We start from the raw sequence: 17,633 nt of genomic DNA, 5'->3' as shown, positions 1-17,633 counted from the left end.
TTGCTTGGTCGGCAACTAATATTCTGAACTACTGAAAAGATCAGCCATATTAATGCTTTGACATGACTGATAACCCAATAGCACAACCAGGTATATACATTACAATACGTTTTTCACATGATTCCATTCTTCCCTCTCCCTCAACCCCGCCACCCGGCCGCCTTCCTTGCCCCCAAATTAGTTTGAAAAACCGTTGAAAAGCTGCGTTGGAGCTACTACTTTTGGTAAAGCTGTACACTCGTCTATTAAGTGAGAAGACGAGAGTTGAATAAGAAAATATACAGTTGAAAGAACAGCTAATTATCCTTCAGGATCAGATTCAAAAGCGATTCATTAACCTTCAGCAACTTGATGGAATAAAGGATACCTGGTGCAGCAGAATGGCAGAACAAGCTTAATCAGACACTGGTAAATTTCAGAAACCTCAAGACGAAGATCTTGAGCTGAGCAACTATTATAATCATGGGAGTCCCAAAAACGTTAGAAGCAAATTAGTTTATTTCAAAGTAAATGAAAATCGCAAAGCAGCGAGAGTACAACTAGTCCCATTCGGGACCATCCAAAGATGCCGGTTCCTTTCCTGGCTGGATTTTATCGGTAGATTTTAACAAACCCCTCTGTTGGGCCTCTGCCCCTCAGTGGACGAGCTTGTCTTCCACGAGGAGGTCTTCTTTGTGAGTCTTGTGAAGGTTATAACAGCGGGAAAACCCGCTGAAGGACCTTGGCACTCTACGAGGATTCCTCAGGAATATTACAAAGTGAAAATTAATAAATTTAATGCCGCTATGAAAGAATTAATGAGCTAGTGTTCAGAAAAGACTCAGGAATGTTCAATATTTTGGGAGGAAACCGAAAGGTCCAAGACTGAGGCCACAACACTGAATGAAGCAGTTGCACATTTGGCAGGAACCTTGGAAAAACATTGTTTCCAAAGTGCTACACGAAGAGCTAAAAATCAAGTACATAGAATGGCAGAAGAGCGTGAGGTATTTCAAAAATAATTAGCAGAAATGCTTTGACAGAATGGAAGCTTGAAAGGTAGGACAAAGAAATGATGCTCACCATCGACAACGAAATGTAGAGGTGAGCATACCACAAAACCTTCTTCTCACCACATGAATGCTCTTCCTCAGTTTCAATGGGCTTCAAGACTGCTTCCGCAGAGAAGTAGCAGAGCCAAGGAAACAAATGTTGTGTTTGTCCACCCTGGAAGAAACAATCACACCAACCATGGATTAACGCAACAGCCAAACTGAATAGATGCAAGCCAACATAAAGCAATGGAAGAAAAGAATGAAAGTATACCTAAGTGCCAGTTCAACCTGAATGCCAACAGCAAGAACAAGAACCGACAGAGCCTACCACTCCTCTGACAAAATGACGAGTAAGAAGCGGAATGGTCAGGCCTCCAGGCCACCTTAACCACTAACTTCAAGGACTTGGAAGGGGGTAGAAGGGGTGGTAAGAATGTTATTAATGGTATTACTTTGATAGGAATAAGCATTATTAAGGTTGTAACAATAAGGTAAATGCAGAAGGCTTACAACAGTGTCAAACTTGAAGTAAACTAATGTAACTCTAAATGGGATCAATATTTAGTGGGGAGGTGTAGTGTAAGGGCCTGGTATGTACAGGGTTAATGTAGGACTCACTAGGGTACCATCCATGCAGTGATAAATGAAGGCAGATGACCTAAACCTTGGATCGTGTGGTGTTGGACAGAGATATGTTAAGACCTAGAGATGGAGATAGCTCCATGCATGTGCCCTTTCACGTATGTATGTTTACAAGTAGTAGATGAAGACTTGCTGTTAATGTACAGAAGGATATAAATTCTTGGTTCCAAGCACATTCTGTAACCAACACCACTACGACAATGGCCTTTTGCCATTTTTAACCAAAACTAGTAAACTGATTCCCAGACCTCTTCCAGTACTGCTTTTAGGGTGAGTTCAAAGCCTGCTATGAGAGCCCATCCGATTTTTTTTTGGTCTCCTCCCCCTTTGTTTTCCAATTTTACATCAACTTGTTTGGCATTGAGGATAATCTGACAGATCCATCAACACATATTCCATGTTCTATATAGTTCTCATACATTGCTTCTAGTGAATATTCAATAGTGAAAACATTTGCCTCTCAGCTGAGTTATTTGTGCTCAAGATGTTGCACTTGTGTAGTGCCTTTCACATCCTCAAGATATTCCGAAGTGCTTCATGGTCATGGTTATGCTTTTGAAATGTATTCATTGTTGGGCATACAGCAAGATGCTGATTGCAGGTTGGGAGAATGATTAACTTGCATTTGTCAAGACCTTTGGATTAGCTTGACCACGTCACCTTCTCTAAACAAGGTAGTGGCATTCTTGTCTTCAAATGTGCATACATTTATGCTGAGAGGAAGCCAAAGTCAAGCTCAGATAATTTTTATTAAAACAGTGAGGAAATGGAAGGTGTTGGTGCATAAGGTTTCTCTGTTGAGTGAGGAACCATCCCCATAACATCTTGCCAAAACAAACTATTTGTTTCAGGGTAAGACTGAAAACATGGTTGCCTGGTAATATAGATGTATACAAATGGTTTTGCAGTGTGTCAACTGAAAGCCAGTCCAGTCTCATCTCGAGTGAACACCAATTTATTTTATCTGCTGAACCTGTGAGTTGTTTGCAAATTTACCAAGAAGAGTTTGAACCAAATAGGAGTAACTGAATTGATTTCAATGGTGTTGCGTTACTTTTTCAGGGAACACCAGACAGACTTATTCGACATCTAGTTGAAGAACATTCCATTGTTGATCCCACATACATAGAGGATTTCTTGTTAACATGTAGAACATTTCTATCAGGACCTATGGAAGTTGGAGAGAAATTACTGGAGTGGTTTAACGTTGATAGCCTGAGGGACAAGGTCAGTCTGAAGAATGTTATCAATTTCTAATGATTGGAAGTAAAAAGATGGATATTTGAAGACTATTTTTTTCTTTTGCATGTGTAAACTGCCATTTTGTGTGGCTCTATGTCTTGGAATTGACAGTGATATGCAATAGCCAACAGTTAATTAAAATACGCAAATAAGTTTATTTCAAACTTAATAGCATGCTTTAGACATCATATTTATGTGCTATAATTCTGAATTCCAAATAATCTTGTTTTAGGTCACACGAGTCGTGCTCTTGTGGGTGAACAATCACTTCAATGATTTTGAAGGAGATCCTGCCATGACCAATTTTCTGGAGGAATTTGAAAATAAGTTAGAAACTGCGGTAAGTATACAAGCAGTAGTACATCAAAGACTTTGGCGCATCAGTAAACATTTTGGCATGATGCAAAGGCAAGTATAAAAATGTCCACTAGTATGATAAAAACAGCAAATATAATTTCAAATTAAGCATAACAATTTAACTACATCAACAAAATACCATGTGACCAATGGAGAATAGATTAAATTTGAAAATTAATATGGAATGGATTTGGTGTGCGGATTAATGGTTATATGCCTTACGAAGTATATAAACTGCAGTAATTTTAGAAAAGTAGTTGGTTATAGAACTGACACATGGCTCCAAGCAAGCATGTTCATTGCCTGCAAGTCAATTGCATTTCCCCATTGTTATCTTTCCTGATATTTCAGGCACGTCAGTTATGCAATTCATAAGGCACTGGTGAGCAATGAACTGCTCAGGCTTCAGTTTCACAATTTATCATGGCACTAAACCTAGGCAATATTGCTGCCTTTTAATGATTCCTAGCTGTACATTGTTTTTCTGTATACTTTCAACAGAATGTTATTAATCTGTTGTATATTAGTTCTGATCAGATTGATGAGATAATGTAGGACACAACATGCAATATATTTACTCTGCATTCATTTTCAACTACTCTCTTGTTCATGTTGTTGGTGTAGTAAACTTGTGATGCTGTGTGTTGTTATATTTATTATTTTTAAAAGAATTGAGGTGACCTAATGGCAGCAATACACTGCAAAGTTTTTTTTATCATAATAGTCATTGCTTTCGTGCATAGCTTTTCCTCATGCCAAAATATTTACTGAGGTGTAAAGTGTCTCATGTGCTCTTGCCTTATTATTCATTATTACCTGGATAAAAATCACACTTGTTTGAATATATTGTATAACCTGTCCTGATCAGTGGTGTCTACGTAAAAGTCACTGTTGAGATTTAAAAAAACAGTGAAAATGGAATTCAAGTAAATCAAAATTAATTACATATAATAATTACATATAATTACATATAATGTAATTAATACATATAATAATTACATACATAGGGGCCTCACGGTAGCATGGTGGTTAGCATCAATGCTTCACAGCTCCAGGGTCCCAGGTTCGATTCCCGGCTGGGTCACTGTCTGTGTGGAGTCTGCACGTCCTCCCCGTGTGCGCGTGGGTTTCCTCCGGGTGCTCCGGTTTCCTCCCACAGTCCAAAGATGTGCGGGTTAGGTGGATTGGCCATGCTAAATTGCCCGTAGTGTAAGGATAATGGGGGGATTGTTGGGTTACGGGTATACAGGTTACGTGGGTTTAAGTGGGGTGATCATTGTTCGGCACAACATCGAGGGCCGAAGGGCCTGTTCTGTGCTGTACTGTTCTATGTTCTATAATTGGTTGATTTTGAAATCATAATTTACTTCTGAGTTTCGGATAAGAGTTACAAACCATTCATTCTGAAACCGTTGTTTGATTCAAATACTTTGATTAGAGTGATGGCTGACAATCGCTTCTAATTGTTCATTGCTTTCTATTGTAAATTATGTGTACAGTCTATATTCTTTTTATTGCAGAAAATGAAAGGTCACCTCAGGTTGTTGAATATTGCTTGTGCTGCTAAAGCCAAATGGAGGCAGATAACTTTGTTGAAACCGTCCAGAGAGTCCCCTTTGTATTTTAGTCTGCTTGGTGGCAGTGAGAGAGGATTTGGTATGTTTGTGGAAAGTGTGGAGGCAGGCAGCAAAGCTGCTGAGGCTGGACTCAAGCGAGGTGACCAGGTAAAAACTACTGTGTTTGTAAATACAATTGTATGTGACAGTTGAACACTTTGCAAGCTTGGGCTTTTTGAAATTTGCATGCATAATTGTTTGTGTGATTTATCAAATATTAAGTATACATTTGTGCATTAAGTGTACATCTGTCCACTGTGTAAAAAATCAACAGATATTATATAAAATTGCTTAAACTCTGGGTGGAATGTTTGATTTTTGCACAGTGTTGGCTGAGGACGAGAAAGTCAGCGTGCCGCACAGCCGGCTTTTCTTGCCACATTGTGCTGCACTCTGTGCAGAAGAAATCTGTAGGTAAATAAAAGCAAATTACTGTGGATGCTGGAACCTGAAACAAAACCAGAAAATGCTGGACAATCACAGAAGTTCTGACAGCATCTGTGGAGAGAGAAGGGAGCTAACATTTCGAGTCTGGATGACTCTTTGCCAAAGCTCAAAATTCATAGAAATCTGCAAGAATGGCCCCCACAGCCCCGCTGATGGTGCAACGCCAGTATAAAATGGGAATTCAGAGATCAGGGCCCCCTTTTAAAGGGAGCCTTCATTTCTGATAAGAAACAGAGACACCCCTCCCCCTCCCCCATGCACATTGAGATCCTGCTCACAAGTACACACAAGAGGATCCCTCCCCAACACATAGAAAAAGAAACCTCCCCCACCAACCACCATAAATGGAACTCAGCACTATATCCCTGGCACTGCTTGGGGGCAGGGTACTGCCCAGTTATTTTCCTCTTCCCCTCTGGGGGCTATACTTGTGCTTCCTTGGCTGGTTCTCTTGGCCTGCTTCACGTTTTTCAAAGCCTGTTGTAAACCTCACTGACGTGACGTCACATCAACGAGGTGGAAGTTCCTAATATGGGGGGAAAGATGCGTTGGGAAGCCCTTTAATGAAATGTTAATTTCATTATGACACCGGTGAGGGGCGGGGAAGGTCAGAAAGTGAGACCCCGCCAATGTGATTCTTGTTTTCTGACTCTAGCGATATTTTGTGCCCATGTCACCATTTGCACTTGCGGAAGGCACAAAATCACAGCATCTGTCAGTAGTGGCAGAGTTCGTATCAGTCCTCCCTCTGAGTTGTTAGGTTCCAGATTCAAGTCCTACTCCAGGACTTGATCACAAAAATTGAGGCTCAAGGGCTGCTGCACTGATGGGGATGCTGTCTTTTGGATGAGACAGTAAGATGAGGCCCTGCCTGTCCCCTCAGGTGGATGCAAAAGGTCCATGGCACTGTTTTGAAGAGAAGGGAAGTTATCCCCTGTACCCTGGCCAATATTTATTTCTCGGTCAATATCACAAAAACAGATTCTTGGATCGTTATTACATTGCTGTTCTGCAAATCTCTGTGTGCAAATTCGCTACTACATTTCTTATATTCCAACAAAGACCATACTTCAAAAGTGCTTAATTGGCTGTAAAGTGCTTTGAGCTATCCGGTGGTCATGAAAAGCACAATGTAAGTGTTTGTATTTGACCTGACTAACCATGTATGTTCAACTTGATTCAGGCAAGGCATGCTAATAAGTGTTTACAGATTTGTTCAGTTCAGAAAATGCACTGAACATTAATTTGAGTCCCAAGTGATTGCTGAGGCATTTGTTTACCTTAGATTCCCATTTGTTTAAAGTTTATCTGCAAGTGTCCACATGAAATATGGGAGCTAAGATATGAAACAAAGAGAGAATCATAGAATTCCTGCCGTGCAAAAGGAGGCTATTCAGCCCATCGAGTCTACACCAACCCTCAGAAAGAGCACCCCACCTAGGGCCACTCTCCCGTCCTTTAACTGCGACCCCACCTAACCGCCACATCTTTCGACACAAGGGGCAATTTAGCATTGCCAATCCACCGAACCTGCTCATCGTTTGGACTGTGGGAGGAAACCGGAGCACCTTGAGGAAACCAACGCAGACACGGAGAGAAAGTGCAAACTCCACAGTTAGCCAATGCCGGAATTGAACCGAGGTTCCTGATGATGTGAGGCAGCAGTGCTAAACCCTGTGCCAGCATGCGTTACGCAAAATTCAACTGCCACATCAACCTTCACCAAGCACACAAATCTTTGCCATCTGGTTTTGAATACTCGCAGCTTAAACATCATGCCTTACTATACCTTGCTGTGACAGTCCAACCTTAGATGAGACAATTCACCTCCATTATTTTTCTCCGCCATCACAGCAAAATGTATCGAATTTTTAGCTGAACCATACGAACCAGAAAATCACAAGGATCAATCACTTCTGCAGAGCTAGTTGATCTTGGTCAGGACAGTTGTATCAATTCTATAATTAACCTCAACACCTAGGGCGAGAAAGGAAAGGGATCTTCAGGAAATCCAACTGGAAATATCCATGTGTAAGTTGGGTGTGGGCATTGGTGTGGCAGTGGGTTGGGGGGGGTGATATTGACGAGATGAGGGAGGTTGAGGCTCAGCTACTTGAGCCAACATTTAATATTCAGACACGTGCTTACACTGGAAATGGATGATTGTCAGTGGTTTGATTGCCATAGTGACTGTACAGCAAACATTCAAACCTACAAGATGTGCTTTGATTCAGTCTTTCCTATTGAAATTATCTTCAAAATATGTGACATGATTATTTCAGATTATGGAAGTAAATGGACAGAACTTTGAGAATATCCAGTACACAAAAGCGCAAGAAATTCTGAGGCATAACACACATCTGTCTATCACGGTGAAAACTAACATATTTGGTAAGTACAATCAAACATTCGTTAATGGGGCAAGTCATGTGTGATTTTAGAGTTAGTGAGTTGGCATCATCATCATAAAAGTACTAAATACTTTCTTCATGGGCCTGAATAACAATTACATTTACTATTGTGCATTTCCTATGGATGCTAAGACATGCACTAGAATTTCCATATACCAATGATAAGAAAGACTAATGGAAAGGTAAATAGCAAGAGTAAAAATAATTCTAAAATGGGACTCCAGAAAAGGAAATGTTTGTATTTTGGCCATATGATCAGTGCTGAAAAGCTGCAGAGATAGACTCTCATAGAATTTACAGTGCAGAAGGAGGCCATTCGGCCCATCGAGTCTGCACTGGCTCTTGGAAAGAGCACCCTACGCGAGGTCAACACCTCCACCTTATCCCCATAACCCAGTATCCCCACCCAACACTAAGGGCAATTTTAGACACCAAGGGCAATTTATCATGGCCAATCCACCTAACCTGCACATCTTTGGACTGTGGGAGGAAACCGGAGCACCCGGAGGAAACCCACGCACACACGGAGAGGATGTGCAGATTCCGCACAGACAGTGACCCAAGCCGGAATCGAACCTGGGACCCTGGAGCTGTGAAGCAATTGTGCTATCCACAATGCTACCGTGCTGCCCAGATCTCTTCTAGAGGGCAAAGTGGAGGGCAGAACAAAGAGGAATCAACCTAGGCATAGTTGGATGACGGAAGTCGCAGAGTAGTTGCAGATGAGCTCCAGCGGATGAGTGAAGATGGCACAAGACAGACGAATGTGGCATTACATGATAGATCTCCTGGCAAGAAAGAAACAAGGCAGCAGCAGCATGTCCACAGGATGTCCCAAAGGGTTACATTTCAAATGTGCTACTTTGGCAGTATATTCACTGCTTTAAGGTTGCAGTCTTTGCTCAGTATTCGCATTCAACTTTGTGTCATGAGATTGAGCACTCAAATCTCACTTCAGAGACTTGAGTGTAAAATCGTGGCAGATACTATTGTGCGGTAATAAGGGAGTGCTACTCTGTCAAAGGATGCTATCTTTTGGATGTTAAACTGCGACGCTGTCTACCCACTCAAGGTGGAAAAGACCATAAAACATAGGAGCAGAATTAGGCCACTCAGCCCATCGGGCCTGCTCCACCATTCAATCATGACTGATATATTTCTCATCCCCAGTCTCCTGCCTTCTCCCTGTAATCCCTAATCTTATTGATCAAAAACCTATCTATTTCTGTTTTAAAGACACTCAGTGATTTGGCCTCCACAGCCTTCTGCAGCAAAGAGTTCCACAGATTCACCATCCTCTGGCTGAAGAAATTCCTCCTCATCTCTGTTTTAAAGGATCGTCCCTTTAGCACCTTGGCTTCACAGCGCCAGAGTCCCAGGTTCGATTCCCTGCTGGGTCACTGTCTGTGTGGAGTCTGCACGTTCTCCCTGTGTCTGCGTGGGTTTCCTCCGGGTGCTCCGGTTTCCTCCCACAGTTCAAAGACGTGCAGGTTATGTGGATTGGCCATGATAAATTGCCCGTAATGACCAAACAAAAAGGTTAGGAAGGGTTATTGGGTTACGGGGATAGGGTGGGATTGAGAGCTTAAGTGGGTCGGTGCAGACTCAATGGGCCAAATGGCCTCCTTCTGCACTGCATGTTCTATGTTCAAGTCTAAGTTTGTGTCCTCTGCTTCTAGTTTTTCCTACAAGTGGAAACATCCTCTCCACGTCAACTCTATCCAGGCCAAACAGTATCCTGTAAGTTTCAATTAGATCCCCCGTCATCCTTCTATACTTCGAGTACAGACCTAAAGTCCTCAACCGTTCCTTATAGGACAAGCGCTTTATTCCAGGAATCATTCTTGTGAACCTACTCTGGACCCTTTCCAAGCCCAGCACATCCTTCCTTAGATATGGGGGATATTCCAAATGGGGCCTAACCAGAGCCTTATCCCGCCTCAGAAGTACATCCCTGGTCTTGTATTCTACCCCTCTCGACATGAATGCTAACATTGCATTTGACTTCCTAACTGCCGACTGAACCTGCATGTTAACCTTAAGAGAATCGTGAATAAGGACCCCCAAGTCCCTTTGTGCTTCTGATTTCCTAAGCATCTTCCCATTTTGAAAATAGCCTAAGCCTCCATTTCTTCCAAAGTGCATAACCTCACACTTTTCCACATTATATTCCATCTGCCACTTCTTTGCCCACTCTCCTAGCCTGTCCAAGTCTTTCCGAAGCCCGCGTGCATCCTCGATACTGCCTGCCCCATTACAGCTCTTTGTATCATCTGCAAACTTAGCAACTGCGCCTTCAGTCCCCTCCTCCAGATCATTAATGTATATTGTGAAAAGTTGTAGTCCCAGCACCGACCCCTGAATAAAACCACTAGTCACCTGCTGCCATCCTGAAAAAGACCCCCTTATTCCCACTCTCTGCCAGTCAGCCAATCCTCTATCCATGCCAGGATCTTACCCTGAATATCATGGGCTCTTAACTTATTTAACAGTCTCCTATGCGGTACCTTGTCAAAGGCCTTCTGGAAATCTAAATAAATCACCAGATTAAAGTCCAACAGGTTTGTTTCAAACACGAGCTTTCGAAGCGCAGCTCCTTCTTCAGGACTGAGTCACCTGAAGAAGGAGCTGCGCTTCGAAAGCTCGTGTTTGAAACAAACCTGTTGGACTTTAACCTGGTGTTGTAAGACTTCTTACTGTGCTCACCCCAGTCCAACGCCGGCATCTCCACATCATAAATAAATCACGTCCACTGGTTCTCCTTTGTCTAACTTCTTGTTACTTCCTCAAAGAACTCTCACAGATTTGTCAGACATGTCCTCCCCTTGACGAAGCTGTGCTGACTCAATCCTATTTTATCATGCACTTCCAAGTACTCCGCGATCTCATCTTTAATAATGGATTCTAAAATCTTACCAATGACCGAAGTCGGGCTAACCAGCCTATAATTTCCTGTCTTGGGCCTTCCTCCCTCCTTAAACAGTGGTGTTATATTAGCCACTTTCCAGTCCTCTGGGACCCTTCCTGCCTCCAGTGATTCCTGAAAGATCATCACTAATGCCTTCACACTCTCCTGAGCTATCTCTTTTAGAACCCTGGGATGTAGTCCATCCAGTCCAGGTGATTTATCCACCTTCAGACATTTCAGTTTCTGCAGAACCTTCCCCTTCGTAATGGTCACTGCACTCACCTCTGCCCCCTGGTTCTCCTGGAGCTCTGGCATCCCACTGGTGTCTTCCACTATGAAGAGTGATACAAAGTAACTATTCAGTTCATCTGCCATTTCTTTGCTTCCTCTTATTACTTCTCTAGCCACATTTTCCAGTGGTCCAATGACTATTTTTGCCTCTCTCTTACCTTTTATGTATTGAAAAAAACTCGTCCCATCTTCCTTTACATTACTAGCTAGGTTTCACTCATACTTCATCTTCTCCCCCCTTATTGCTTTTTTAGTTGTCCTCTGCTCACTTTTAAAGGCTTCTCAAACCTCTGACTTCCCACTAATCCTTGTCAGTTTGTATGCTGTTTCTTTAGCTTTTATGCTGTCCTTGACTTCCCTCGTCAGCAATGGATGCCTTGTCCTCCTGTTGGCATGTTTATTCCTCCTTGGGATGAATTTCTGTTGTGCCTCCCGAATAACTCCCCAAAACACCTGCCATTACTGTTCCACTGTCTTCCCTGCTAGGCTCCTTTTCCAATCAACTCTGTCCAGCTCCTCCCTCCTGTCTTTGTAGTTACCCTTATTTAATTGTAATACCGTTACATCTGATTCCACCTTCTCCCTCTCAAACTGCAGGGTAAATTCTATCATATTGTGGTCACTGTTCCCTAAGGGTTCCTTCACCTTCAGTTCCCTGCCTTATTACACATCACTAAATCCAGAATTGCCTCTTCCCTAGTAGGCTCTGTCACAAGCTGCCCCAAAAATTCATTTCTTAGACATTCCACAAATTCCTTTTCTTGGGATCACTACCAACCTGATTTTCCCAGTCCATCTGCATATTGAAGTCCCCCATGATTATTGTAATATTGCCTTGCATATAAAAAACATGGACACTATTCAGACTTCTCTTGATGCCCTGATCAATATTTCCCATTTCACCAATAAATATGCAAGTTGTTTGCTTCATTTCTATTTGTGGAACATTGCTTTGTGCAAATTGGACACCACAAAAGCGCAAATTGCCTGTATAACAGTAAAAACACTCCAGAAGTGCCTTATTGCTGTTAAAGGCTGTGGAATGACCTGAGTATCTGAAACATGTTTTATGAATGAACATTTTTTTTTAGTCTAGAATATTGTGTTTAATCCAGAATCTGTAATGGTAGTTGGTGGGAATACGTTTAGGAATAGTTTTCACTACCACCACCCTCATCAGGAAAAGGGTGAAATTAAGGAACGGAGCCTGCATAAAATCCCACCCAAATAATAATCTCTACCTGTTTTATGTGATTCGTTCCTTCGTTTTCCTATTAGAGGTACATTATGAAGGTAAAAGTATTCTTTTTTTTGTAAATGTTTTTATTCCGATTTTAATTTTATATAATACACAATAGTGCAAAACAAGACAGAGTAAAACGCCTGTAAAAACATAAAACCCCAAAACATAGCTTACCCACTCCCACAGCCTAACCCCTCCTCATTCCCTTGTCCTTCTCCCCCCCCCCACCTTTTACATATTGTTTTCTATCGCTTATTTACCTTTGGCTGGTAGCAGCATTGTTACGTTAATGCTTAACCATACAAGACACAAGTAACAAAGGATTTACTGAGAGTGTTTAGTACAAACTATAGTGCAAGCTGGGAGTTAACGTGATTAGTCTCCAATGCCTGGAGAACATATGTGCAGGTTTGGAGGTTGCTTGTTTGCTTTAGACCCCGGGTGGTTGGGTACACGACCCCTCTTCAGTTACTTATGTGTGGCTCCCTGGTATTGAAACATACCAGGGGCATGCTTCCATGTTTAGTGGAAGCCCTCCTCTATTTCCATGCTTTTCAGGTGGGCGAAAACTCTAGATCTTTTCACTGGGCTGTCAAGTCTTCTGACGTTCTAGGTGACCATTCTGATGGGTTTTTTTTTTTGTCCTCCTGTCGCCCCCCCCTCCTGTGGGGTCAGCTATACTCACCATGTGGATGTGCCCCTGCACTAAGGGGTTTCCCTTTGTCCAGGGGTCATCCAAGATGGCCACCGTTGGTTTCTTTGTTCCTGTTGTCGCTATGTGCAACCTATTGCTACCAGCATTCTACCATCCGCCCTTCCCCCTTCCTCTGCCCCTGTTGGATTCTCTTTCCCCTTCGCTCCCTCTATTACTCTCTAAACCTCCCCCCCCAATCTGCTGTTTTATCCCCTTCTGCCAAGCCCTCCATCTCTCTCAGGAGAAGCTCCGCAGCCCTCACTCTCCTCAGACCTCTGCACGCTTGCATATTTGCTCGTCTGGTGGCTCCCCTACTGGGAGCGTTTCCCTCCGATCTTTGGCCCATTTTGTTCCTCTTTCTCTCTCCCCCCCCCCCCCCAACCCCACTCCTTCCCACTGTGTCCCTTTGTCCTATCCCCATCACCCCTGGAATGCTCAGGTGATCGTTCCAATGAGTGCCCTTGACATAAAGATAGATCAGGCACGGAAAGACAAAGAACATCTTTTGTGGTCTATTTGTGTCCATTACAGCTGTTTTCCCAGCCTGTTTTTCTTGATAAATTGCTTTAGTTGGCATGTTGAAGTAAAACTCCCTGTTCACTGTTATCCAGATTTCTGCCGGATAAAGCATCCCAAACCATGTTTTGTTTTTGAACAGGGCTGCATGACTCCGTTGCACTCGGCCTGGTGCTTGGCCAGATCGGCCCCAATGTTCTGGTGTATACGGACCGCACGGCCTGGGTGCTCCTCACCCAGTTTAAGATCTGTTCCTTGTCCCGGTATCTGTGGAGCTTTGCGATGATTGTTGATGGCGGTTCCCTTGATTTGGACCTTTGCCTGAGTGATCTGTGGTTCTGTCCACTTCCAGAGGTTTGGGGAGCTTTCTCCCCCCGACTAATTTTCCCAGCATTCGCGCTACATAGTCTGTTGGGTTCCTTTCCTCCTGTAGTCCTCCGATCCTCATATTCTGGCGGAAGGGATCTATTCTCCTGGTCCCCGACCTTCCCCTTGAGTGCTCCCTGGGCCGTCACTAACCATGCCAACACCATTTCTAGTGCCGCTATCCGGTCGCTCTGGTCAGTTGCAGCTCTTTTCAGTTCTCACACCATGTCTTATTGGGTTTCCCATCAACATTCTGTCTTTTCCAGGGGCTCTTTGAAAGGGGCCAAGGCGATTGCTATGGCAGTCTTCACGGTCTCTATGAGGTCCTCCTTGATGCAGTCCCTCAGCTTTAGGTGCTCCTGTGCCAGGAGCTCCATACATTGCTCCATTAGTGGCTGGGAAGGTGCCGGCGCTGGTGGTCCTGTCAGTGATCCCTTCCAGTCCGCCATGCTCTGTTCTGTTTGTTCATGTCTGCCGTTTACGACCTTCTCTCCTGTCTCTTACCACTCCTGCTGTTTTTTCTGTTTCTTGGCAGATGAGGGGGCATTTTCTTGGGTGGTTATTGTTTGGATTGTTGAAGATGGGGGCTTTTTTTGTCCGTTTATTAGTCGCTCTTTGGGTTAAAGGGGCCAAAATTAAGTTTCCAGAGGAGAGCCACCTTTTGCGACTGTTCAGCACATCACACCACCGGAAGTCCCATGCTATTCGGTAAAAGTGTTGTTGAAGAAATTCTGCTTGTGCACACACCTATAAGTTGCACTCCAGAACAGTGTTAGGAAAGAATCTGGAGCTTATAGAATTTGTTAGAATCCATTGTACTTCGAATAGCTTCAAAAACTTTGATGTCTACCCGCAGACTTGAATTGAAGTTTACGTTGATTCAGTGTTTCAGCTGTATACTTGAATAATGCAGTTATAATTCCTACAGTGCAGAAGGGGGCCATTTGGCCAATTGAGTGCACCGACCCTCTGAAGGAGTACCCTACCTACGCCCATTCTCCTGCCCTATCCCTGTGACTCCACCTACCCTGCACATATTTGGACACCAGAGGGCTACTTAGCATAATCAATCGGCCTAACCTGCACATCTTTGGGCTGTGGGAGGAAATCGGAGAGCCTGGAGGAAACCTACGCAGACACTGGGAGAGAATGCAAACTCCACACAGACCCCAGACCGGATAGAACCTGGGACCCTGGCGCTGTGAGGCAGCAGTGCTAATCACTGTTGGTGATGATATGTGTATGATTTTGTTTTCTTTAATACTGGTGGACACTGCAAATAACATGCAGTGTAAGTATACAAAGCAGTGGGACCATTCACTAAGATATCCATGAAAAAGTTATCTTTAAATAGAGGAATGAAACATAACAGACAATATTATAAGCTGGCCCATAGAAATTCGATGCTATCAAATTGTTACATTCAGTAGAAGTATGGGGATTTGCCTCATATTTTAAGCAGTTTGCTTTTAAGAGAAAAGTTACCTGACCTACCTATACACATGGTAGCACAGTGCTTGTGGCAACACTGTTGCTTCACAGTGCCAGGGACCCGCGTTCGATTCTCGGCTTGGGTCACTATTTCTGTGGAGTCTGCACGTTCTCCCCGTGTCTGTGTAGGTTTCATCCCACAAGTCACGAAATGCGTGCTTGTTAGGTGAATTGGACATTCTGAATTCTCCTTCCGTGTAGCCGAACAGGCGCAGGAATGTGCCGACTAGGGGCTTTTCACTGTAACTTCATTGCAGTGTTAATGTAAGCCTACTTGTGACGCTAATTTTTAAAAAATAAATGTAAAGTACCCAATTATTTTTTTCCAATTAAGGGACAATTTAGCGTGGCCAATCCACCTAACCAGCATATCTTTGGGTTGTGGGGGTGAAACCCATGCAGGCACAGGGAGAATGTGCAAACTCCACACGGGCGGCGACCCAGGGCCAGGATTTGAACCCGGGTCCTCAGCGCCGCAGTCCCTGTGCTAACCACTGTGCCACCGTGCTGCCCTTACTTGTGACACTAATAAAGATTATTATTATATCATATCAGATACTTACCTTAATTTTATGAGGCAGTAACTTTGAGTCCAAATGAGTAGTTCACACAACAGCGGGTTGCATGTTCGTGCTGCTGATTTCCTAATCGGGAATTTACATTGGAGAATCATTGAGGGGAAGCAATTTGAGCTATACGAAGGGGGAAGACTTCACTGAGCTTTGCAAGTTTAGAAAAAAATCACCAGTAACTTTCTCAGGAGCAATAAATATTGTGGTCTGTTTGCTCTTTCAGCCACAACACAAGTTACATGGAGATGAAAAAGAGTGATGGATGGGTGGGGGACTACAAATAGTTGCTGATTGGAGATATCAGCTGCAACGTACCTTGAAGTGCTCTATGATGCTTGGAGGATATTGAGCTGGGCAGCTCCAAATAGTGCTATTTGAACTAAGGAAATTGAACTCTGCACTGTTACTAATTTTGATTCTTCTCGCCTCCAGTTTTTAAGGAGTTGCTAAATAGGCTAATGCAGGAGAAAAAAAATGGAGTTCCTCATGTTCCTAAAATTGCAGACAAAAAGGGAAATCGTTACTCGCATCCAGACTTGCACGTGGAGCAAATGTTTCCTTCTGAGAAGGGCAACAAGAAGATAAAAGCCAACACAGTGTCGGGTGGCCGAAACAAAATCCGGAAAATACTTGACAAGACACGTTTCAGCATCTTGCCACCAAAGCCATTCAGGTAGGTGAAGTATTTGAGTCAGATGAATTTGTGAATAAATCTCCACTAATGGCTTGCCATCTTTTGAGAAATAACAAGTGCAAGTTGGTTCTCGTTATTAACCTACGTTATTTGGAGCACATACAGGATAGGTGCTGGAAACAAGAGAATATCCAGGAAATCGCAGGTGTGAATGATTCGGCAAAACTCACAAATGAAATGTTTTGACGGTTTTCTGATCATTTGGATACTATGGATGCTGAAAGTTGGCCATTTATTTGAAGGAATATGAGAATTAGCGATTCTTAAGTAATGACATGGTTTTTCCTCTCTTTCCTGATCTCCAGAAAGCAATTGAAGGGAAATTCTTAGTAGGCACCAGTGGATATCCCTCCAAGAGAGGGAGAGCCTTTAGGCCGAGATGAAGAAGCTGAATAATAACACTTGCTCATGTAATGACTACATAAATCACAAGTATGATGGGATCGGGTTTTTTTTTACAATGGCTGGCATATAATATACATACATAGAACATACAGTGCAGAAGGAGGCCATTCGGCCCATCGAGTCTGCACCGACCCACTTAAGCCCTCACTTCCACCCTATCCCCAGAACCCAGTAAACCCTCCTAATTTTTTTGGGCACTTAGGGCAATTTAGCATGGTCAATCCACCTGAGCATGAAGAGGCCAATAAATACCAGTTAGCATTAAGTTCTAATGAGATTATATCTTTCATTGCACTCCTTTGCTCTCAAATCTCTTCATTCACCCAGGGCCAATTCCACTGCCATGGTTGTGCTTGATTTTCTCAGCATAGCTTAGGGATGAGACATGTGACACATTGGGGCAGCCGTGAGACTACTGTATGGAACAATAATAATTAATTTCTTAGTCTATCAAATATGACATTCAAGCGAAAGGTCTCAGAGCATCATCCCAACAGTCTTGTAATTTTTGTAAAATTACTTAGCTTGTTTCTGAGAAACAATTTGTACATGTATCATTATTTGGGAAAGAACGTTGTAAATTGCACTTATTTTTACGTAGAATTTCTAATGGCTGCTGCACAAATTTAGCACCTTAAAACCAATTCAGTTCTCAAAATTAATTGTAGAACACTGTAACATGTGAAAATAACATGCTAGGTGAT

The 17,633-nt window shown here is 43.0% G+C and overlaps 1 protein-coding gene across 15 annotated transcripts in view; it reads left to right on the top strand.

Moving 5' to 3' along the window:
• Positions 1 to 17,633, top strand: part of LOC119965324 (rap guanine nucleotide exchange factor 6-like) — a 498,093-nt gene that overhangs the window by 395,974 nt on the left and 84,486 nt on the right. For all 15 annotated transcript variants that reach the window (XM_038795925.1, XM_038795924.1, XM_038795922.1 and 12 more), the window contains 5 exons: positions 2,739 to 2,903; positions 3,151 to 3,258; positions 4,796 to 4,999; positions 7,621 to 7,729; positions 16,263 to 16,503. In XM_038795925.1, coding sequence (XP_038651853.1) covers positions 2,739 to 2,903; positions 3,151 to 3,258; positions 4,796 to 4,999; positions 7,621 to 7,729; positions 16,263 to 16,503 — 827 coding nt within the window. The remainder of the gene's footprint in view (positions 1 to 2,738; positions 2,904 to 3,150; positions 3,259 to 4,795; positions 5,000 to 7,620; positions 7,730 to 16,262; positions 16,504 to 17,633) is intronic.

This window comes from Scyliorhinus canicula, chromosome 4 (assembly GCF_902713615.1).
Source record: "Scyliorhinus canicula chromosome 4, sScyCan1.1, whole genome shotgun sequence".
In the NCBI taxonomy this organism is placed as follows: domain Eukaryota; kingdom Metazoa; phylum Chordata; class Chondrichthyes; order Carcharhiniformes; family Scyliorhinidae; genus Scyliorhinus; species Scyliorhinus canicula.
Note: the sequence above shows the minus strand (reverse complement) of the source record. Positions and strands in the feature narration are given on the sequence as shown.